The sequence below is a fragment of the Schistocerca piceifrons genome, chromosome X (assembly GCF_021461385.2).
Source record: "Schistocerca piceifrons isolate TAMUIC-IGC-003096 chromosome X, iqSchPice1.1, whole genome shotgun sequence".
Taxonomy (NCBI): domain Eukaryota; kingdom Metazoa; phylum Arthropoda; class Insecta; order Orthoptera; family Acrididae; genus Schistocerca; species Schistocerca piceifrons.
Genome location: NC_060149.1, coordinates 92,911,108 through 92,936,299, shown reverse-complemented (window position 1 = coordinate 92,936,299; position 25,192 = coordinate 92,911,108). Strand labels below are relative to the sequence as shown.

General features: G+C 41.1%; 1 protein-coding gene across 1 annotated transcript in view; it reads right to left on the bottom strand.

The window, feature by feature from the left end:
* LOC124721175 (leucine-rich repeat-containing protein 40-like) overlaps positions 1–25,192 on the bottom strand; it is a 221,279-nt gene that overhangs the window by 59,866 nt on the left and 136,221 nt on the right. Inside the window, exons 5-6 of the mRNA XM_047246009.1 lie at positions 5,099–5,268; positions 1,330–1,472 (exon numbers count right to left, since the gene is read on the bottom strand). Coding sequence (XP_047101965.1) covers positions 1,330–1,472; positions 5,099–5,268 — 313 coding nt within the window. The remainder of the gene's footprint in view (positions 1–1,329; positions 1,473–5,098; positions 5,269–25,192) is intronic.

Here is a 25,192-nt window from a genome sequence, read left to right as displayed (position 1 = left end):
AGTGCATAGAACTTATGATCTATTATTTACAGTATTCTTCATATGACAGGCACCTCTGAACATTCACTTCTGTGACAGCAACTTTTCTTCGTACAGCAGAGTTGTTTTTGGTCTCCCTATAATGTAGCTTCATGTTGTCTGTGTGAACTGCAAACTCATATATCCACATTTCTCAACAGTCACGCTGTGATTTGCATCCATTATGGATCACTACAATTTACCATTCTTACAGCACTGAGCAAACTGAATAACAATAAGATGTCAATCTCTTGACTCCTTAGTGATTAATCAGCAGATATGACCACTAACAGTGCAATTCATCATTTGTTGTCAACCTTGAAAATCTGCAGTGCTGTCAAGCGATAGTTACTTAAATGCCATTGTTGAACCTTGTGTTTCATTTATTAAGCCATATTTGGTGTGTTCTGCATAAACATATTTATGTTAGAATTAATTTTTCTCCTGTACAAATGTATACTACCACTGAGTATCTGTCTACTTGTTAAGTCAGAACAGTTTTGGCTCCATTTAGATTTTGGCGACATGCAGTTTAAATGCAGTAGATGTTCATACAAAACAAGCATGGTTGGCAGCATGACAAGAGTTGCTGCCCATTTGCCACACAACACCCCACATTCAGTCATGCTGGTGTCAATGCACCCCATCCCAACCTTTTGCAATTATTAAATTAAACCTACATGTGATCTCAACCACCAAAGCTTAATTTGAAAAAGTGAGACAACCCCTAGATTCAGCTATTACACAACATAAAAATGTTGGCCTCAGCAACTTAAACTTTACCTGTGAATGTAAGACAGCCTTGTATTTTTCAAATGACAAATTTGGGGAAAAAACCTTTTCTTAGTTGGGTAAATATAAATATGGAAATTTAGAAGGCTATATGAACTAAAATGTTCTGCAGATCAAGTTGAAACTTGGCTTACATCATTACGCAGAATGTAGCATTGCAAGAAAAACAAATTTTCATTAATATAATCCCATGTCTGTGTCAGAGAGATAACTTTTCACATTTCCCTCATATGTGGAGAAAATTCTGCCAAGGTTTAATTTTTCTTCATATTCTGTAAATTTCTGTCAAGGAACGAAATAAGACGGATACAAAGAATTACAGTAACAGTTAACTGACACTAAGGTAACAGTTTTGTGATAGGCAGGAGTCTTTCACAGTATTTAAAAAAAAAAAAAAGTGCAAGTCAGTTGCCTGCAAAGAAATGTGACTCACTTTCTGCTTCTCTAAAAGTACTTTGCTTCAATTTTGCTGTTACAACTGACACATGGTTGTAAAAATAAATAAAAAATCAAACTTACTTTTCTAGTCTGTTTCCTCTAAAATCAAATCTTACTACCTGACACATCAAATGAATATTTTCAGGTAGTGAACTCAAGCAGTTGTTATGCATGTCAAGCGTTTTAATCCCAATTAATCCCTCAACATCAGTGACAGAAAATTCCTGAAAAGGAAGTGGAATCTCAGTTATATCAATGAAAATGTTTTATAAATAAGTATGTGTAGAATCTGTGTAACAGCAACACCAACGCAAAATATGTATGTTAAATATGTAACAAACTAAGTGCATTGTACGCAAATAAGTAAATGAAAAATGTGATAAACAATGGCTGAAGGACAAACAATCAGTCACATTAAAGATGAAATGCTGCATGAGAGACTAGCTGAGAGAAAACATAAATGATGCATGCTAAGCTAGTAAACTTCCCTTCTTCTTCAACCCATAAACATTTTAACAGACAGAGTCATATTCTCTTCCTGTTATGTATCTATGAATTATATCATCTGGTCTGGAAGATAGAGAAGTCAACAGCTTAATAAAAAAATACTGTGTGACTGTGATAGATAACCATTTCATTTAGTTTTTAGCAGCAGTCAAAGTAACATTGTATGTGCCTACCTGCTGCTAAGCACTTCATGTAAAGTATAGGAGTCATCTGTCCCAATTCATCTTATCATTTGTCTTCTATCAACGACCTTCATTAATGTAATGGCATGTATGCTTAAATATCAATTACTTCACCTACTCATTCACATAGCCATCAACACATCCACTACAAAAAGAAACTCTTACTGAAAAAGTAGTAAAGAAAAGTGATGCAGGGGAAGGGAGATGACTGTAATACTTGTATACTGAGGAGTTATTAGAGTATGTGATTCATGTATGGCATTTGTCTGACAACAAGTGGTGTAACATGTCTTTCACTCCACCCTCTGTATCAAACCTGTTGGTCTGCTGGCAGTCACTGTGGTGCTGTCTGAGGTGAACTGTTGTGTCAATACCTATGCTAGAGCACAGCAATATCCTGACAATACACATCTTTTCCTGTGGCACCTGAATTGGACCCAGAAAGACATGTGGGGATACGTAATAATTCAAGCCTAAAAATGTACTGTTGGGAGTCATCTTCTTGAAACTTTATTACAATTATCTGGGCTCTAGTCAGACTACATCTTATGCCATACCACAACCATCTACATCATCTCTGGAGCCGAAAAAGCATTGATCGGAAATGAAATTCATGCTCTGTTATCTTCAGTAGTGAGAGTGTTTCCGCCTGTATGTAAACAGCAGTCAAGTACTGTACGATGCAGCCCAAGTAAGTACCACTGTCCAAAGTCCAGTCTACCAAAACAGATAATGACAGCACGGTGGGCAATGGTGCATCTACAACAAATCATCTGTACCTTTGAGGTTTGAAGAAGAAAGAGAAAACAATGTCTGAAACACTCCTCATGTCACTGATTCTATCCTGCAACCACTAATTTGACAGGAAGGGAACACAATGTTTTCACAAGGATTACATTCATAGATTTATGGCCACCGAAGTGGGACACACAGTGTATCAGGCTTCCACACAGTCGCACGTTGACCAGTCTGGTGTGGCAGTAGATCATGGCAAAAGGAAAGCTGAAGTTTTAAAATGCATGTTTATGAAATCATTCCTGCAGGAAAATTGTACAAATATATCATCATTTGACCATCACAAAGACTCCCATATGGACAACATAGTAATAGATATCTCTGGCATAGAAAAACAACTGAAAGAGTTCAAAACAAACAAGTCACCAGGTCCACATTGAATCCCAGCATTGGCCCCTTGCTTACCCTGCATTAACCATGAATCTCTCGCCCAGTCCCATGTGACTGGAAAAGTGCAGATGACTCCTGTACACATGAAGGGTAATAAAGCAGACCCACAAAATTACAAACCAGTATCCTTAACATCAGCTTGCTGCAGAATTCTTGAACATATTCGTAGATCAAAGATAATAAGTTTCCTTGAGACCAAAAAATTTCTGTCCATGAACTCAACTTGCCCTTTTTCACATGATTTACTGCAAACTGTAGATGAAGGGCACAGGCTGAACCCATATTTATAGATTTCTGAAAAGCAATTGATACAGTGTCTCACTGCATACTTGACAAAGATCTGAGCGTATGGAATAGGCTCCCAGATGTGTGAGTGGATCTAAGGCTTCTTAAGTAACAAAACTTAGTATGTTGTTCTCAAAAAGTGAGTGTTCATCAGAGACAAGAGTACGATCAGGAGTGCCCCAGAGAAGTGTGATAGGACCACTATTATTTTCTATACACATAAGAGATCTGGCAGACAGTGCGGGCAACAATTGTTTTCACATGGTGCTATGGTGTATGGGAAGGTTGTTGTAGAGTGACTTTAGGAGGATATAAAAAGACTAAAACAAAATTTTTAGTTGATGTGATGTATGGCAGCTAGCACTAAATGTAGAAAAATGTAAGTTAATGAAGATGAATATGAAAAACAAACCCATAATGTCCGAATACAGCATTAGTAGTGTGCTGCTTGACACAGCTGTGCTGTTTAAATATCTGGGTATAAAGTTACAAAGTGATACGAAATGGAATGAAAATGTGAGGTTGTGGCCAGGAAGATAAATGGTTGACTTTAGTTTATTCAGAGAATTTTGGGAAAGTGTGGTTCATTGTAAAGCGGACCACAATAGGATGCCACTGCGGCCTATTCTTGAGTACTGCTCAAGTGCTTGGGATCCACACCAGGTTGTGTTAAAGAAAGACAGCGAAGCAGTTCAGGGGCAGACTACTAGATTTGTTACCGGTAGGGTCGAGCAACATGGAAGTATTTCAGAGACACTTATGGAGCTCAAATGGGAATCCATAGAGGGCTGGCAGCATTCTTTTCAAGGAATATGACAGAGAAAATTTAGAGAACCTGCATTTGAAGTTGACTGCAGAACAATCCTACTGTCACCAACACACATTTCATGTAAGGACCATGAAGATAAAATATGGGAAATTAGGACTCATACAGAGGCATATAGACAGCCATTTTTGCTTGAGTTATTTGTAAGTGGAACAGGAAAGGAAGTGGTACAGGGTATCTGACGCCACATACTGTATGGTGTCTTGTGGAGTATGTATGTAGATGTGGATATACTGGGTCAATTCATACTGCAAAATGTGTACTTTATTTTCCATGGACTTATTTTTTAATCAGTCTTCATGTGGCTCTGTGGCTATGAGGTAGATTGCAAGTACAAAGATTCAGGATTTAATCACCAGTTCAAGGATTTTTTTCCATAATTTATCTTATCCTTCACCTCCACAATGATTTATTAATGTGGAAAATGCTGAGTTGCACCATTGTTCAAAGCCCTCATTGACCTGTAGGTCCCCCTTTAACTGGCTGAGTACGTCAATTAAAGATCAGATGAAGGCAAATGCATACAATCCCTAAATGATTATGCCTACTAAAGGACTGGGGCATTATGGCTGGCCAACCTTGGGATTGATGACAGCTTTATCTTTTTATCTTAATGGGAATATTTAATTCGTGAGTATCAATGTTGGACAATGAATGGAAAATATTAATAGGTCCTTTTTCCAACTACTTTTAAGCTTTTTTTACCCGACACACTTGGAGGTGTTTAAATTACAGCAACAAAGAAAAATATAATGACAGAAAATTAATGCTATATCTAATAATTTGATGGTATGGCTTTTGTTTCCAAGTCATACAGAAATTATACAGTACAATCAAAAGTAATTTATGTACTACATTACCTTACCTCTATCGCATTGTTTCCCATAAACAGTTCTTTCAAGCATTCACATCCCATAAAATTTGGGACTTTTGTGAGTGAGTTCTTTGCCAAATTCAGGAAATACAATTTTCTGAGCTCTCCTAATGGAGGAAGGTCTGTTATCTTATTGTCATTCAGCCAAAATTGTTTTAACACTGCAAGAAACAGATAATGATTAATATGTTCTGCAAATGACAATCTGAAAGCAATTACTCTATAAAACAGACAATAGCAGAAAATATTAGTGGACCATATCATGATTTGATGTTTCAGACATCCAGCTATTTTGCAACCACAACAAAGCAAAACATAACCGTTTTAAAGTAAAAATACAAGACAGGCAATCAACAGGAGCTAGGCCCACATCCAGACTGTCCTCGAAATTTACACGAAACTCGGCAAACCATCATGTAAGTATGCAGTGTATCAACAAATATTACACTGAACTGCATTACTTTTACCATTTCCTAATACACAGTTAAATACAATTATTACTTGATTCAACAGAATGACATCATTACTAAATTTGATCCTTGCATCATTATACAGTAAAATGCAATTACTGATTTCACTATCATTCTTGTGTGTGTCTATACATACAATAAGTCAGCAGTCCACACTAAGCAAGCATCAAGTTAACATGTCAATGTGAAATTACACTTGGAAATGATCACATTAATATTTAGGTGCAGAAATTCCATGTCTATGTATCATCCAGTTCATATCTCAGTGCCAAAGTTCGCGAATATGTGAAGTTCTACATGTGAAAATTTGTGAGTGGCATTCAATAACATAAACATCTTGGTACGGCCATCAGTTATCAAACATTCTATTGTGGTCAACAACTATGTAATCATACCCCACTTCGTGATATTTATCAATCAGAACTCGCTTGTGGATGTGCACTGAAAAAGTATTGCCACTGTCAGAAAGCTTCTTAGTTTATCAGAAACACCTAACTATGATTAACATTCTATTAGGGGCTCTTTTTCTCTAAAAAGAGCCATAGTCAGTAAAATGAAAACCACCAAAGGGATCATAATGCCATTGCCTATGGAAGACAGTGTGGTCCCTAAAAAAAACTGCTGAGGCCCCAAACTCATCACTAAAAGGACATGGATGCACACAAATGTGACAACAGAGCAGACACATGCATGTGTCAACTGGCCACTGCATTCAGTAGTGCTGAAAACAGAAATGGAAGCTTCAGAAAAGAGCAAAGGGGTGTAGTGCATTTCCTGGCAGTAGAAGGACTGCAGAGAATATAAATTCACAAAGAATGGCAAAGTGTACAAAGATCAAGGAGGAGGAGGAGATTAGTGTTTAACGTCCCGTCGACAACGAGGTCATTAGAGACGATACAAAGATCAATGCACATCCATTGTAAGGGTTGAGGCATAGCACAAGCGATTCAAGGAAGGATAGATGTAGTTGGCCAATGATGCATGATGTGGAATGCTACACCACTTAACCGATATCATTGTCCAGCAGGTGGATACCCTCATTAATGAAGAATAACAAGTTACGGTGGCAGCTGTTGGCCTAGAGGTCACACTGAGCATCAGAATTGCAATGGTCATTCAGTGTTCTCCATACACTTGTGCCAGTTTTCGACAAATTTCATTCTTCATTCTTTCTGCTGTAAAGAGCACACTATGCCTCTTCGATCTTCTTTTGAAGCCTCTGTTTTCAGCGCTAGTGAGTACAATGGACAATTGACGTGTGCAAGCACTTGATGTGTCATCATGCAAGTGTGTGTCCGTGTCTCTCTAGCAGCAAGTTTTGGGCCTCAGCACTCTTATAGGGATCACCCCTTCTTCTGTAGCAATATCATTACGATCACTTCAGTGGTTTTCATTTTGCAGCCTCCACCTCATTTCTTTTTGAATGGCCTAATATATTAAATCTTATAGACAAGCTGGTCATCATGTTGTCATGAATGATGATAAATGTGAATACCAAACAAAATAACTCAAGGCCATGTTGCATCCATTATTTCAAAATCATGTTATAAAACCAGATTATAGCACGGCAATGGTGATCTGATGACTAGCTTCCGAGGGCAATCAATATCTCACAGGTAAAGCACATTCTAATTGGTAGCTTGATATTAAAATACCCCCAGAACATCATGAGGAGATAAAGACAGTTGTGCTTTGATGAAACTCAGAGGAAGAAAACACTGTTTACCCAGTAACAAACGTTCTCTCTGATGATTAAGCACAGTTAGGTTGAATAAGATGGTGCCTTACAGCGTTGTACTCCTCAGTGGAAATCCATAACAATAATTAATGGCTCCAAAACCCATGTTTTCAAGAATAGTTTACAAGAGATAACTTGGGATTAAATTTGTAATGAACCACATGCTACCATAAAACTTAATCTATTCCTCGATAAACTCATATTGTTATTTGAAAACAGCATCACGCATAAGACAATCGGTAAAGACATTAAATAGTGATGTGAAAAACCATGGATCACTGGAGGGATTAAAGCATCTTGTGAAAGGAGAAGGGTTCTCCCTAGGACAAGCGAGTTCCTGCAGTAGTTGTTCATTACAAAAACTATGCTTAATTACTAAGAAAAGTTATTAAAATATCAACAAACATGCACATTGTGTCTGATAACAGTAATTCTGACAGCACACTTACGGCCACAAGGGCCATCCAGGAAATAAAGAATGATACACCATGTCAAGATATTCATTAATAATAACAATAATAATAATAATAATAATAATATATAAATTACTTTTCCACTGATGTTTGGAAAAGTCCTCTGTCATACTGACAAGGGGGAGACTGAGTCAATAATTAAATCACTGAAGACTAAGAACTCTCATGGATATGCTGCAGTACCTAGCAGAATATTAAAGTACTGTGCTACACATGTCAGCCCCGTACATAGACATATTTGTAATTTTTCCTTCAAGAATGGTCAGCTTCCTGAACAATTAAAGTTCTCAGTAGTAAAGCCACTTTATAAAAATGGAGAAAAGGATAATTTAGACAATTTTAGAGCTATTTTTAAGCCACCAGTATTTGCTACAGCTGTTGTAAAGGCTGTGCATAAAAGGATAAGGGATAACTTTATTTCACATAATTTGCTATCAAATGTACGTTCGGTTTTAGAAGTGGTTTAAGAACTGAAAATGAAAATGATACATCCTCTTTTGTCTGTACGGTACTGTATGGATTAAACAAAAGATTTCGAACACAAGGCATCTTTTCTGATTTAACTATGGCACTTGTGTTGATCATGAAATATTGCTCCAGAAGTTTGGTCATTACGGAATACGAGGAGTAGTTCACAGTTGGTTCACTTCTTACTTTAGCAACAAACATCAAAAGGTCATTATCTACAGTGTTGAGAATTGCTATGATGTGGGGTACGGTCAAATGGGAGGGGGGGTGCCCCAGGGATCAGTGCTGGGGACACTCCTGTTCCTTGTTCCTTATTTATATAAATGATATGCCCTCTTGTATTACAGGTGACCCTAAAATATTTCTGTTTGCTGATCACACTAGCTTGGTAGTAAAAGATAATGTGTGCAACACTGGCTCAGTTTCAAATAGTACAGTTCATAACATAAGTTCATGGCTTGCAGAAAATAAACTAACACTAAATCACAGTAAGACTCAGTTTTTACAGTTTCTAACATACAATTCAACAAAAACTGATGTTTTAATTTTACAGAATGGACATATCATTAGTGAAACTCAACAGTTCAAATTTTTTAGTGTTCAGATAGATAGTAAATCGTAGTGGAAAGCCCAAGTTCAGGATCTTGTTCAAAGACTTAATGCTGCCATTTTTTCTATTCAAACAATATCTCAAGTAATTGATAGTTCAACACGGAGAATAGTCTACTTTGCTTATTTTCATTCACTTATGATGTATGGTATTATATTTTGGGGTAACTCTTCCCATTCTCAAAGGATATTTTTGGCTCAAATGGGTGGTTCGGGCAATAAGTGGTTTAAGTTCGCGAACCTCTTGTCGACCCCTGTTCACTAGTCTGGGTATTCTAATACTGGCCTCTCAATGTATATATATTTTGCTGTCATTTCTTGTTAACAATATTAGCTTATTCCCAAGAATTAGCAGCTTTCACTCAGATACCACCATGCAGAAACCCAATCTGCATTTGGATCACACTTCCTTCATTCTTGTGCAGAAAGGTGTGCAGTCTACTATTGCATCCATTTTCAATAAGCTACGACAGGAATTCAAAAATCTTTGCAACAATCCATGTGCTTTCAAATTGAAGCTGAAGATATTCCTCATGGGTCACTCCTTCTATTCTGTTGAGGAATTCCTTGAAAAATTTAGCTTATTCCTATGTTATATTGTTGATTGTTTTTACGTAAACTTATGGCATGTTTTTTTTGGGTTCATAAACATTTTATGTTGTCTATTATCACTTTTATGTTGTAACTTCATGCACTGACACATTCCATGACCTTGGAGAATTGCTCTTCAATTTGGTTCTATGGAACTATCGCGTAAAATGCACTGAGGAGCCAAAGAAACTGGTACACATGCCTAATATCGTGTTCGGCCTCCATGAGAAAGCAGAAGTGCCGCAACATGATGTGGCGTGGATTCGACTAATGTCTGAAGTAGTGCTGAAGGGAACTGACACCATGAATGCTGCAGGACTGTCCATAAATCCGCAAGAGTACGAGGGGGTGGAGATCTCTTCTGAACAGCATGTTGCAAGTCATCCCAAATACGCTCAATAATGTTCATGTATGGGGAATTTGGTGGCCAGCAGAAGTGTTTAAACTCAGAAGAGTGCTCCTAGAGCCACTATGTAGCAATTTTGTACATGTGGGTTGTAGCACTGTCCTGCTGGAATTTCCCAAGTCTGTCAGAATGCACAATGGATGTGAATGGATGCAGGTGATCACACAAGATGCTCATGCACATGTCACCCGTCCTAGTCATACCTACACGTATCAGGAATCCTATATCTGTCCAACTGCACATGCCCCACACCATTACAGAACCTCCACCAGCTTGAGCTGTCCCCTGTTGACGTGCAGGGTCCATGGTTTCATGAGGTTGTCTCCTTACCCGTACACATACATCAGCTCAATACAATTTGAAATGACACTCGTCCAAGCAGGCAACATACTTCCAGTCCATCAACAGTCCAATGTGGGTATTACTGGGCCCAGACAAGGCATAAAGCTTTGGGCTGTGCAGTGATCAATGGTAGACAAGTGCGCTTATGGCTCCGAAAGCCCATATTGATGATGTTTCGTTGTATGTTTCATACGCTGACACTTGTTGATGGCCCAGCACTGAAATCAGCAGCAATTTGCGGAAGGGTTGCACTTCTGTCACAGAGAACATTCCTCTTCAGTTGTCGTTGGCCCCTTTCTCGCAAGATATTTTTCCAGCCACAGTGATGTCAGGGATTTGATGTTTTACCAGATTCCTGATAATCCTGGTACACTCGTGAATTGGTCATACAGGAAAATCCCCACTTCATCACTACCTCAGAGATGCTGTGTCCCATTGCTCATGTGCCAACTACACCACCACATTCACACTCACTTAAATCTTGATAACCTACCATTGGAACACCAGTAACTGATCTAACAACAGTGCCAGACACTTGTTGCCTTATATAGGTGTTGCCGGCTGCCGCGCCATATTCTGCCTGTTTACATCTCTCTGTATTTGAATAAACATGCCTATACCAATTTCTTTGGTACTACACAGCTGCCTAAGAAATTAGGACACTTTTTGTACCTTGGCATAAGTTTGTGTATACCCTCTTCGTATCACGCAGCCACCTGGCCACTCAACCAGGTCACAACAGCATCCTTCAGGGCTTCATCATTTGTGAAGCATTTACCAGGTGCTCCTTCAGTTTTGGAAACAGGGAAAAATCTGACGGTGCCAGGTCCGGATTGTAGAGAGGATGCTCAAAGATGTCACACTGGAATTTCTCATACAGCAAGGCCTGTGTATGTGGGCAGCATGGTCATGCAACAGAACAATTCCACACGAGAGGTTGCTTCTGCAGCAGTTCTGGACAGCACAACAAAGATCAAACGGGTAGCACAGCATGCCCCACTATTGACTGTTTTGTTGTAGGGCATGAAATTAATGAGTAATAGACAGTGGGGGTGTTATGAGAAACCCATGTTTCATCGCCTGTAACAATCCATTCAATGAGTGTGTAGTCATCACTTTCACTTTCATACTACTCCAAGAACACTAGTGCAGCACCCATTCTTGCAGCTTTCTGGTCATCCGTGGGCATGCGTGGCACCCACTGTGCACAGATTTAGTGGTATCCTAAGTGCTGAGTGACAGTTTTGTGCACAGTTTAACAAGACACTTCCTGACATTGTCCATGCACATCACTAACAGTGGACTGTCGATTCTCTTGAATGATGTGATCCACCTTTCATTTCAGCGCTTCTGTGATGACAGAGGATTGCCCTGATCTGTCTTCACCATGAGCACCTGCTCTCCCATTCTTAAACATCATGCACCACTTTTGGACACTGACTGCATGCATTACACCTTTACCAAAAGTGATAGCAAGTATGTGGTGAATGTCACATGGTCTAACACTATCCGCCTGCAGAAAACAAACACCACCTCGCAGTCGGTGGGATTTACAATCAGAACAGCCGTGCTCGCAGCTACGAGGTCTAACTTACAACTGCATGCGGCAATTGTCAGAAACGAATGAGGGTTGTTACAAGACTGGTATGTGGACCGTATGTTCTTTAAATTCTGGATGGCCCTCGTATATGGAAAGAGAGAGAAGAGAGACAGGTCAACCGGCCACAGAATGAGAAAACATCACTACTGAATTAAATGGAAAGACTATAGATGATATCACAGACAGCAAATATGTTTAATAATCATTTCTTAAATATAATAGAAAATATACGGACAAACAGTTCAAGAGGAAAATCACAGCAGTATGTTAAGAAATCAACTCTGATAAAATTCAATCATATGAATGTCTCGCCACATTCTACTCCTGAAATTATTAAAATTATATATTTTCTCAACAATAAAAGTTCATCTGCATTTGATGGTGTTTCCAACAGAGCACTGAATATTTGTGCCCACATAATAAGTACCGCCTTATCTGAAATATAAGGCAGGACTTCTTATATATCTCTAACCTGAAGCATTTTTCCACAGAGATTCAAATATGTCACTGTTATACCCCGCTATAAGAAAGTTGATAGGAGAAGTGTCAGTAACTACCAATCTGTTTCACAATTTCATTTCCCAAAAATTTTGAGATGGTGATGTATTCTAGAATGGTATCCCACCTGAGCAACAATATCCTCAGTAAATCACAGTTTGGAGTTAAGAAGAGTTCCTCTACTGAGAATGCTATTTATAGTCATTCACCAAATTTTGCAAGTATTAAATAACAAAATAATGACCTATCTAAGGCATTCCATCCTGTGAATCATAATATTCTCCAACATGAACTGAGGATTTATGGTATAGCCAATCGATGAATAATGTCGTATCTAACCAAACGAATGCAGAAAGTTGTACTTAGTAATTCAACCAATGTAGTTAAGCGAGATATTATGACTGGGAAGAAATCACATATGGAGTTCCCCAAAGCTGTCTCAGGTCTGCTATTGTTCCTCATATACATACATGATCTTCTGGAATATAAAAGCAGAATTAGTTCTTTTTGCGGTGGCACTAGTATTGTAATCAATCCATACATAGAGCAACAAAAGAAATGGCAAATCATGTTCTTAAACTATCACTGACTGGTTTTCTGCAAATGCTCTCACTCTCAGTTTTAAAAAAAGACACTGTATTTAGTTCTGCATATCTAGTGGTGCTGCACCAATGATTAGTGTAACACGTGGCCAGGAAATAATAAATAGGGAGGAAACTTCAAAATTCTTAGACGTTCATACTGATGAGAATTTAAAAAGGAAAACTCAAATTTTGGAAGTCCTAAAACAATTTAGTTCAGCCACATTTGCACTTTGAATCGTCATAAATACTGGGGGGAGAGAAATCAGTAAGTTGACATATTTTGCATTTTTTCATTCAATAATGTCAATATGGAATAATTTTCTGGGGTAACTCACCTTTAAAGAAAGAAACTCTCTGTTGCTCAAACACATGCTGTAAGAATAATATGCGGTTGTCTTTAGCACAAAAAGTGGTGTACAATGTTGCAACCAAAAATTTTCATCACTTACCCAGTGATGATAAATGACCAACAGCACAATAATATTTGAAAACCTACTGAGAAAGTTTCTCCTTGACAACTCCTCCTATTCCATCAATGAATTCCTGTTATTGTAATGTAAGTAAAAGGTGGCAGGTAGAAATTACTAACTCAAATTTGACATCTTATTTAAGGGGGGAAAAAAACCTTGTCAATGATCAGCAGGTAGCCATAATTACAAAATAATTTGAGTTATGCATATAAAAGATGCTCATTCTATATCATTGTGATTTATCATACAAATGATCCATGTAACATGTAAATAATTAGCCATCTTGTTATCTCAAAATCGAATAAATAATTATTTCCCCCAGAAATCTTTTACAAAACCTACTTTTACTACAACAGCAACAAAATGCAAGTAAATTACATTTATCATCAGTTTCCATACAATACACATTACAGCACTAATCTGCATGAAAAGCAGTGACTTCATACTTTGGATTTTGTTCTCCATATTCAACGATGTTTTCTTTCACCTGCCTATATGCTATAGGATCATAAAAATCCGGGAAATGACAAGTAAATGAACTGCAAGGATAGAGTGATACAACAGATGGTAGCAATTTCAACACAATTATGAAATAGTAAATCTTCGTATAGTATATCCGTTTCACACATAAAAGGAGATAGTTTAAGAAATTTTGTAGTATTTTTCTCACACATATGAGAACATGTTGTACTCAGGACTTCAGCCACATCAGGTAAACTGCTAGGCACACTATTTTGGCAATAGAACTCCAGACAAATGCCAATGACTGCCAGTCTTCTCTTAAGGTATGTAATAACACAGAACAGCTTTATCCACAGTCACATCTAATTAATTCTCAACAGTTATTAGATTTGAACCCATGGTCATCTTTAGATAGTCACATATGTAGACTAACAAAGGTATCATCAGGCTGATACACAGTTGCAGCTCATATGTTACAATGGAAAGTCAGTATTTCAAGAAAGTGTAATAAGATCTGTAATGTTCTCAACACATATCAACAGTTTAACATATAGGTTCAGCAGTATTACAAAACTTTCACTGACAATGCTGTTGCATACAGGAAAGAATTTACCAAAATTTCTACTTGATGTAATGGATGTGGATAAATGTACAATATTGCCTACACCAAAGACAATAAAAAGTATAGTATTTATTGTAAGATTAGTGACGAAAATCTTGAGCACGTCACATCTCATATATATTTTGGGATAATACTAAGAAGTGACACGTAAAAAAGGACAATCACATAAAATCAGTATCCTGGAAGATGTACTGACAGCTTAGGTTTTTTGGAAATGCTCTGGGAAATGCACACAAGACATTAGAACAAAACAATTCTATAGCACAGTTACAGTGTTTGGAGGCCTTATCAAATAGCATGACACTATACACTGAATGAATTCAGATACATGCTGCTACAATTGTAGCAGGTTGGCACAGTCCAAACACAAGTGTAACAGAAATTCTCAGGGAACTTAAATGGGAATCCTTGGAAGAAAAAAGGCATAATTCTCACAAAATCCTCTTGGATAAATTTAGAGAACCTGTACTCGAGAAAGACTATGCAAACATTATGCTGCCACCAATGCACATACAGAAAAAAAGTTTTGCATCACCTCGGTTCTGAGAGTTCTGGAACCTGCACAGAAAACTGGAATAGAGATTTACATAAATATCATTTCCACCCTTTTTATTGCTCATGAAAACCACACTTTGCATGTTGTACCACCATACAGCAAGACCTTCAGAGGCGGTGGTCCAGACTGCTGTACACACTGGTAGCTCTAATACCCAGTAGCACATCCTCTTGCATTGGAGCATTGTTGTGTTCATGGTGGCACACTATCCACAAGTTCATCATGGCACTTTTGGTCCAGATTGTCCCACACCTCAATGGCGATTCGACGTAGATCCCTCAGAGCGGTTGTTGGGTCACATCATCCATAAAAACCCCTTTTCAATCTATCCCAGGCATGTCCGATAGGGTTCATGTCTGGAGAACATGTTGGCCACTCTAGTTGAGCAATTTCGTTATCGCGAAGGAAGTCATTCACAATATGTGCACGATAAGGGTGAGAATTGTCGTTCATGAAGACAAATGCATCACCAATATGCTGCCGATACAGTTGCACTATCAGTTGGAGGATGGCATTCACGTATTGTACAGCTGTTACAGCGCCTTCCATGACCACCAGCGGCATACGTCGGCCCCACATAAATGCCACCCCAAAACAGCAGGGAACCTCCACCTTTCTGCACTCACTGTACAGTGTGTCTAATGCGTTCAGCCTGACTGGGTTGCCTCCAAATACGTCTCCAGCAATCGACTGGTTGAAGGCATATGCGACACTCATCAGTGAAGAGAATGTGATACCAATCCTGAGTGGTCCATTCGGCATGTTATTGTGCCCGTCTGTACCATGCTGCATGGGGTTGTGGTTGCAAAGATGGCTCTCGCCATGGACATCGGGAATGAAGTTGCACATTATGCCGCCTATTCTGCACAGTTTGAGTCACAACATGACGTCCTGTGGCTGCACAAACAGCATTATTCAACATGGTAGTGTTGCTGTCAGGGTTCCTCCGACTCATAATCTGTAGGTAGCGGTCATCCACTGTAGTAGTAGCCCTTGGGTGGCCTGAGTGTGGCATGCCACCGACAGTTCCTGTCTCTCTGTATCTCCTCCATGTATGAACAACATCGCTTTGGTTCACTCCACGACACCTGGACACTTCCCTTGTTGAGAGCCCTTTCTGGCACAAAGTAACATTGCAGATGGGATCGAACCGTGGTATTGACCATCCAGGCATGGTTGAATTACAGAGAACACGAGCTGTGAACCTGCTTTGTGGTGGAATGACTGGAACTGATCGACTGTCTGGCCCCCTATGTCTAATAAGCGCTGCTCGTGCATTGTTGTTTACATCATTGGGTGGGTTTAGTGACATCTCTGAACAGTCAAAGGGACTGTGTCTCTGATACAATATCCACAGTCAACATGTATCTTGAGGAGTTCCGGGAACGGGGGTAATGCAAAACCTTTTTTGATGTGTGTGTGTATATATCATGCTGGGATCATGAGTTTAATGAGAGAGAGATTAGGACACGTAACCGAGGCAGTCATTTTTCTCCTTGCTCAAAGTACAACTGGAATAAGATAGAAAATCAATAATACTGGTACTGTGTATCCTCTGATATGTGCTGTACAATGGCACATGGAGTATACACACTGCTGGTCACTAAAATTGCAACACCATGAAGATGATGAACAAATTGGCATGAATTGTACTACATGCTTGGATATTCAAATGATTACCATTTCAGTAGAACTGCTGTAACTTGTTTGTTTGTTTTGTTTTAGGGTGCAAAAACAACTGGGGTCATACATGCCCATGTCAAAAGTATAGAACAGGAAGTCAGGGAGGAGTTAAAAAACGACTACTTGTCAATCCTAATCGACATAAGAGAAGACAGCTAAAAACAGGGACGTGGAGAAAGGTCTATAAAATACACCATAAAGAAGCAGATGTCCAGAACTAAAATTTAAATGGCCTTCACCATATTGCTACAACGGATAAAAAGTAGAACATGGTTGACAGCCCGTGCGTTGTTAGCTAAAATGACCGATAACTCAGACGGTAAACCCTAGTGGGAACGTAAACAGTTAAAAATGGGCAATCCGTAAGGAAATGGCAGACAGTTAGAACTTGGGCGTAATGTGTACAAAATGGTGGGGGAGGCACACTTAACAAATGGCGATGGCTAAAAAGGCAGTACCAATATGCACCCTAATTAGAATGACCTCCTCACAGTGGACTGCTCGAAGTAAGTAAACACAGTGTCATCTATATTCTGTATACGAGGAAAATTTACACAGCAGATATCTCACTTAGAAATCACTTTTCTATGTTGATTGTTTGAGAGATCATGTTATACCTTGTGTAAGAACAAGAAACAGCTACCAGCACGTGTCAGAGTTTGACATTGTGGCCTACTGAAACTGCTGTTTATCATGCCACAATACTGTTGCTCACACTGGTTGCAATTGCACAACAACTGTCACGTGAACACAAATTCAGCAGGGCTATACTCAATTATGTGCAGTATCTCAGTGGCCCCGTGTGACTTGCACCAGAGAAAAACATACTGTTTGTTTGGCCATGCATGATTGTACAGATACATTGTGTACCACAAGTTGGCAAACAGTTCTTTGCATCAAGACAAGTATTCCCACAAACAGTGTGATAATGTCTGGAGCACCACCAACTGTCAGCTCAGTCACCACTGTTGCCATTTTCCTTGATGCACCACACTGACAGTGGTGCACCCAACGACAACACTGGACACACAAGTGGTGCCATACCATCTCTTCCAACACGACTCATTTCTGTATACATCATCACAATTTGGGGGGGGGGGGGGGGGGTCAATGTGTAGAGGCTCCAAGGAGAACACACACTGCCCAGACTGAATTTTCCACTGTCGTACAGTCACAGCATATGGCTTTATTATGTGGGTTGTCACTGGTACACAGCACAATCACCTCTAATTATCAAAGCTATTAATTTGGACAGCAGTCATTACATTTCTGAGGTGTTAAGACCAGTTGCTGTGCCATATCTTCGACATCTCTGTGACATTACCTTTCCACAAGATAATGCAAGACCGCATGATGTCCATGCTTCCCTGGCCCACTTCAGAAAAAGGGATGTTTGGCTGTTTTCCTGGTCAACATCATGTTTTCCAGCTCTCTCATTAACTTAGCAAAGGTGGCTGAGAGACTGGCCTTTGCCAGCCACTATGACGAATTCTGGCACTGGTTGAAAGCAGCACAGAACGATACCCGCATTCATCATTCGAGCTCAGTTCAACTCGATACCCAGCCAGGTTAGAGGCATTGTTGCTGCCAGAAGTGGCAGCACTGTATGCTAAATTTCACTCCCTGTATGACCCCAAATTACCTACAGCTATAATAACGTATTCTTTCTACTACATTGTATACACACAAGAAGTAAAATTTTGTTATTTTCTATCTATCCTGGTGTTCCCATTATAATGCTCAATAGTCTAAGTAAATGAAGTTGTAAATGTAGGTCTGATTTACCCCTCTTCCCAACTACTGTGGAGATGTGCTGACATGTGGCCCATGAACCCCATCTGCAGTCGTTGCCCTACCACTACTGAATTCCAACTTTGCTTCTCACTGCTCTTCGGGCTCCAAGCACAGGCCCCCTGAGTTACGGAGTGAAAGCCCTTCAACTTTGTTCATGAAGTTGATTTGATCTAAATTTTGACTGCCCCTGGAAAATAAACTGTCCAGTCACATTAATGTGACTACCTGTCAAAACCCTGAATAACCACCTTCTGCAGTGCTAACTTGTGTGAGACATGCAGAAATAGTGCCAATAAGGTTCTGGAAGTTACTGACAGGGACTTGGAGCCACGCCAACTCCAGTGCCGTGGCTACCAGTGCCACGTTTCACAGTTGAGGGTCCATGGTGTGACTAGCCCAAATGAGTCGTCTCCCAGATTCTTGATTGGATTTAAATCCAGAGAATTTGGTGACCAGGGGAGTACAGTAAACACATCTTGGTGCTTTTGGAAAGAAGCATGGACACTATGAGCGGTGTGATATGTTGCATTTTCCTGCAGATAGATGTCATTGTGCCGAAGAGAAACAAATTGCATGTACAGGTGGACATGGTCCCCATGGACAGATGCATACTTGTGTTGATTTATCATGTTTTCCAGAATGATAAGATCACCCACAGAATGCCTTCCCGACTGTGCCATTCATGCCAACAGCCAACTGTCTGATGGTGCATAAAATGTGATTCATCTGAAAAGGCCACCCATTGCCTCTCAGTGGACATCCAGCTGTAGTACTGGTCTGTAAGCTCCAGCCTTCGTTGCTGATGGACAGCAGCCAGCACGGGTGCATGAACCTGGTGCCTGCTGCCGAGGCCTATACGTAGTGGTGTTCACTGAGCGATCATTGAGCAGACACTGTTGCTAGCCCCTTGGCTCATCTGGGTGGTCATTTGCTCAACAGCTGCACATCTATTCACACACACACACTTCCGCAGCCGTCGTTCACCCGTCATCGACATCCCATTGTACACCACAGATGCCTTGGTGACAATTTTGAATAGCATCGTTTCCCCACACATGGTATACTTCAACTATGGTACCATGTGAACAGTTTATGAACTCAACTGTTTCAGATACGCTTCCACTCTTGACCTGAAAGCCCAAGAATATGCCCTCTTGGAAGTCAAATAAATTGCCCCATGTCCGCATTACAACAGCGACTGTAGTGTTTTCCATGTCCCCCTGACACACTTACTTACCTTCGAGTGCTACTGCTCTCTCTCTTGTTTGCGAGAGATTTTGCATGTTGACGTCCAACACCCTGTGGTCACCTTAATATGAGTGGACTGTACAAAAATGACTGAACATTTATATTTTCTAAATAACAGAAGTAGAATAGATAACAAATCTACATGTTAACTGAAACGTTGGATCGTTGACAGGAACATAAACGAGACTCACAAGGGACACCTTCGACCTCCAACACTCAGAACCGCACGAAACCATGCTTAGACTAACATACTGTCATAAAAACAGCAGGGGTCTGTGTCATTTCCGTGCAAAACTCTGCACTTGTCTGACAGCGCCATCAGATGGTGGCATGTTACAGCTGCAGTAACAAGTGCTCAAGTTGTGTGAATGGTATGGCTGCAGTATGAATGTATCTCTCTGGCTCTTCACATGTGGGTTAGTGTGTAAACTGTACACAGTTATATCATGAAGAGAATTAATCCTATGAATAAGATCCAAATATTAGGAACAAAGTTGTGATATGGTCAAGGATACAGAGTTTGCACATATATTACACAACGTAATAATTCAGAAATATAAAAGGGATGACACACAAATACATGGTGCTATGTGGATAGATATGCTGACTTTGCAGGACAGGAAGAACTTGAAGCTGAAGATGGCTGTTCAAGCAGTACACAATGTTCAATCTCCAGAGCATCACGAACAGTCCCGTCAGAGTGAGTACAAACTTTCTCCACCCAAACAGTCAAGGCACATTGTATTAGAAGATACTGACGGCAGCATTTATGAAGACGATTACAATCTTGGTTTCAGTTCCTAACTAATGAGGTGCTGTAAGTGCATCAGAAATAAATCAAATTGCAGATTAATTCTAAATTGTGTATGTAGCAAAAGACACGCAAGAGCTTATTTCAAAGGAAAGACAGTGTCATAGTTACAAATTATACAGGAGCATCTAATATTACAATTTGATACAGCAAGGTCATATGGATCTACAGTTCACTATTGGCATCTGAAAATGTTGACACTAGAAGCATCTAAAATACTTGACTTGGCCAATTTCAAAGTTTAGATGTCTTTTCTCAACAATCTTAAGGCTGAATATGGTGACTCAACCAGGCATATTACTAAATTTGTCACACATAAACACAGAAGAGGATAACAGCAATGTCAGACGTTAAAAATACTTGTGAAGGAAAGTTCAAATGGATCTAAGCACTATTCGACTTAACATCTGAGGTCATCAGTCCCCTAGACTTAGAACTACTTAAATCTAACTAACCTAAGGACATCACACACATCCATGCCCGAGACAAGATTTGAACCTGCGACCGCAGCAGCAGCGTAGTTCCGGACTGACGCACCTAGAACCGCTCGCCCACAGCGGCCGGCTGTGAAGGAATTGAGCATGTTTATGACAGAGCAGGGTGTGGAGAAAAGAAATGGTATGAACATCGAGTAAAGTCAATTCCAGTACAAAATGTCTTCCTCATCAACACTGTCTCACAGAGGAGAGAAAACTACAGATAGTGTGTTGCCATCTGTACATAGCTCAAACCACAGCAACACAACTGATGTGACCTTATCTAAGGTCATAACTGCCCAGTATAGAACCAAAGAAGGCTGGGACCGTGAGGATAAAAAACTGTTGCGAGGTCCAACACAGAAAGGAAGAAAAAAAAACAAATCTCAAACGTCAAGACGTTACAGAAGAGTATCTAAAAGACCTAGGCAAGACACCAGAGTCACCAAGTAGAAATCAAATCTCTTGTCTTATTACTGCTTTTAAAAAAAACTTAAAACACGAGCCACAGCTCACACATCATCCGCTAAAATGTCTGGCAAAGCAGGCGGCAGCCTGGCCCTGAGACGTAAGTGGCTAAAAGAGGGGCAGAGGATCAGGAAATGTCTGACAATGGCTGGCTACAGAAAGAACAGTTGGGTGCAATGTCGCCACTCGACAAGTGGCGGTGACTAAAGCAGTGGTGCCCTATTCGCAACCGAGCTAACATTACTTCCTTACGGTGAGACGGCCCGGAGGAAGTCGACCAGGCTGTTGGGACAGATTTCACTTCTCTGAGTTTGTTCCCATGAAGGGAGCACCAATGGTCATGCCAAAGTGACATGATACATCAATAGAGAAAAGTACAAATATCTTGCGAGGTAACAGAGTAAGAGGCAGGTCGACCAACATGGATCACGGCCTTGGCTGCAGCATCAGCAGTGTTACTCCCAGGCACACCAACATTGCCAAGACCCCACATGAACATCACTTGGTCTCCCCCATCCGGGAACAAATGGAGGCAGTCCTGGATCCGTCTAACGATGGGGTGGATTGGATTGGGACCATCCAGACTCTGAAGGGCACTGAGGGAGTCAGAGCAGATCACACAGTGAGTGAGCTGGCGCCTCTGGATGTAGTGAACAGCCTGATAGAGGACAAAAAGCTCTGCTGTAAAAATTGTGCACTGGTTGAGAAGCCGGTATTGAAACGTATCAGCCCCGACAACAAAAGCACAGCCAACACCATGGGCGGACTTGGAACCATCAGTGTACAAAAATATGCTATCGGCAAGTTGTGAGGGAAGTTCAAGAAATTTGCAGCGATAGGTCAGCTTGGGAGTCGAATTCTTTGGGAACAAGGTGAGGTCAAAAAGGACACAAACTTGTGTCTGAAGCCAAGGTGGTGAATGGCTCTCCCCCATTCAGAAAGTGGCAGGAAGGGTGAACTGCAACTGCTGAAGCAGATGATGAAAGCAAACGCCGGGAGGCGGCAGAGAAGAATCGGACATCTCGTATTGGCGGTCAAGAATGTCATCAAAAAAAGGATCAAAGGTTGGGTGGCCTGGCATAGAAGAAAGCTGACACGCATGCCTACTGAGTAGGATGTCGCGCCGGTACGACATCGGCTTCTGCGTAGAGAATCGCAACTGGGCTAGTACGAAAGGCACCAGCAGCGAGACGGATCCCCAAATGGTGTACTATGTTTAGATGGCGAAAGGTAGATGGTCATGCAGAAGAGTAGACAATGCATCCATAATCCAACTGGGAGCGGACAAGAGACTGATAGAGGCGGAGGAGGACAGTCCGTTCAGCTCCCCAAGAGTTACCAATCAATACACGAAGGGCACTGAGGGACCAGGTGCAGCGTGCAGCCACGTAGGACACGTGGGGAGATCAACTGAGTTTCCTATTGAACGTAAGCCCTAAGATCTTCGTTGCATCCACGAATGGGAGAGCATTTTGGCCCAGTTGCAAGGACGGTGGAAGAAACACCTTGCACCGCCAGAAGTTGACGCAAACAGATTTGGTAGCAGAAAAGCGGAAACCTTTTGTGACACTCCACGAACAGAGACGGTCCAGACCACGCTGAAGACAGCATTGCAGGAGACATGTCTGCTGGGAGCTGCAATATATAGCACGGTCGTGAACGAACAGAGAGCCGGAAATGCCAGCTGCAAGGCAGTCCATAATTGCGTTGATGGCTATGGCGAAGAGGGCAATACTCAGTACGGAGCCCAGAGGCACCCAGTTTCTCCTGTGAAATTGTGTGGGATGAGGAGGAACCCACACATACCCAGAAAACTCGGTCTGTTAAAAATTGCCAGATGAAAGTGGGAAGACGACCACGAAGGTCCTATGTGTGCATAGTAAATAGAATGCCTGTCCATCAACAGATATCATAGGCTTTCTCCACATCAAAGAAAACGGCCAGTGTTTGTTGCTTCTGCAGAAAATCATTCATGATGAACATCGACAGGGTGACAAGATGATCTACTGCTGAACGGCGCTTTCGGATCCCACACTGAACATTAGTGAGAACATGGTGTGACTCCAGCCACCACACTAATCGACCATTGATCATACGTTCCATCACTTTACAAACACTGCTGGTAAGGGAAATTGGACGATAGCTGGAAGGAAGAGATTTATCTTTACCAGGCTTAGGTAGGGGAACAATAGTAGCTTCACACCAAAGCATGGGAAATACACCGTCAGTCCAAATACGGTTGTAGGTATCGAGGAGAAAGTGTTTTCCCGCAGGAGGAAGATTCTGCAGCATGCAGACGTGGATTGTATCAGGCCCAGGAGCAGAAGACCTGGATGAGGAGAAAGCACGCTCGAGCTCCCTCGTAGTAAAAGGAGTATTGTAGCATTCTCGATTCAAAGAGAGAAAAGAGATTGCACGAGCCTCCTTCACCTGTATCTGAGGAAGGATGGCTGGATGGCAGTGGGTGGAGTTTGAAACCTCCACAAAGTACCAGCCCAAAGCATTGGAAACATCGACAGGGTCAACTATGACATTTCCCGCCACAGTCAGACCAGGGATCGGGGAGTGGGTGGTAGTCCTGGAAAGCCATCGCACGTCATCCCAAATGCTTTCTTGTTTTCCTTAATAGTGCGACGGCACTGTGCACATAATTGCTTGTAGCAGATGCAGTTCGTTAACGTAGGATCACGGTGAAAGACACGAAGGGCACGTCGTTGGGCACAAACCGCATTGCTGCAGCCTACCAAGGGACCGGGACCTGATGGGGAACAGTAGTAGTACGAGGAATAGAGGATTCAGCAGCTGAAAGAATAACGTCCACGATGTGCTCGACCTGATCATCACAGCTGGGAAATGGCTGTTCGTCAAAGACTGTGAAGGAGGAATATAGCCTCCAGTCAGCAAGAGAGAAAATCCAATGAGCGGGCCACTGTGGCGGGGTATGATTGTACAGGCAAGTCACACAAGGGAAGTGGTCACTCGAGTATGTATCGGAAAGAGCACACCACTCGAGACGTCGAGTGAGCTGGGCAGGGCAGATAGAGAGATCTAAGTGGGAATAAGTGTGTGTGGAATTAGAGAGAAACGTAGCTTCACCCGTGTTAAAGCACATAAGATTAAGATGATTAAGAAGATCCGCCAAAAGAGACCCTCTCGGGCAAGTGACAGGCGAGCCCCAAAGAGGATGACGGACACTGGTGTCACCGAGGAGCAGAAAGGGTGGAGGAAGCTGAGCAACAAGCTGCATCGGGTCCACCATAGTAACATCAAAAGACGAAAGGATATAAATGGTGCAGAGGGAAAAGGTAAATTTGGGAAGGAAAACACGGGCAGCAACTGCTTGCAGGTGGGTGTGCAAGGGGATAGGACGATGACAAACATCATCTCATAGAAGCAGCATGACCCCACCATGAGGAGGAATCCCCGCTGTAAGGGGAAGGTCCATCCATAGTGAAGTAAAATGGGAAAGAGCAAAATAGCCTTGAGGACATAGCTTGGTTTCCTGGAGGCAGACTACAAGCGGACATTGCGAGCACAAGAGCAGCTGGAGGTCCACCCTGTTAGACCAAAGGCCACGGATATTTCATTGTAAAAGGGCCATAAAATTTAAGAACACTGGAGAATGAAGAAGAAACACTCACCTCGACAGCCGCTTAGGGCGGGCCGTCGAGGGAGGACAGCCACTACAATCCCCAGGTGGAGGATCTTCGTCCATC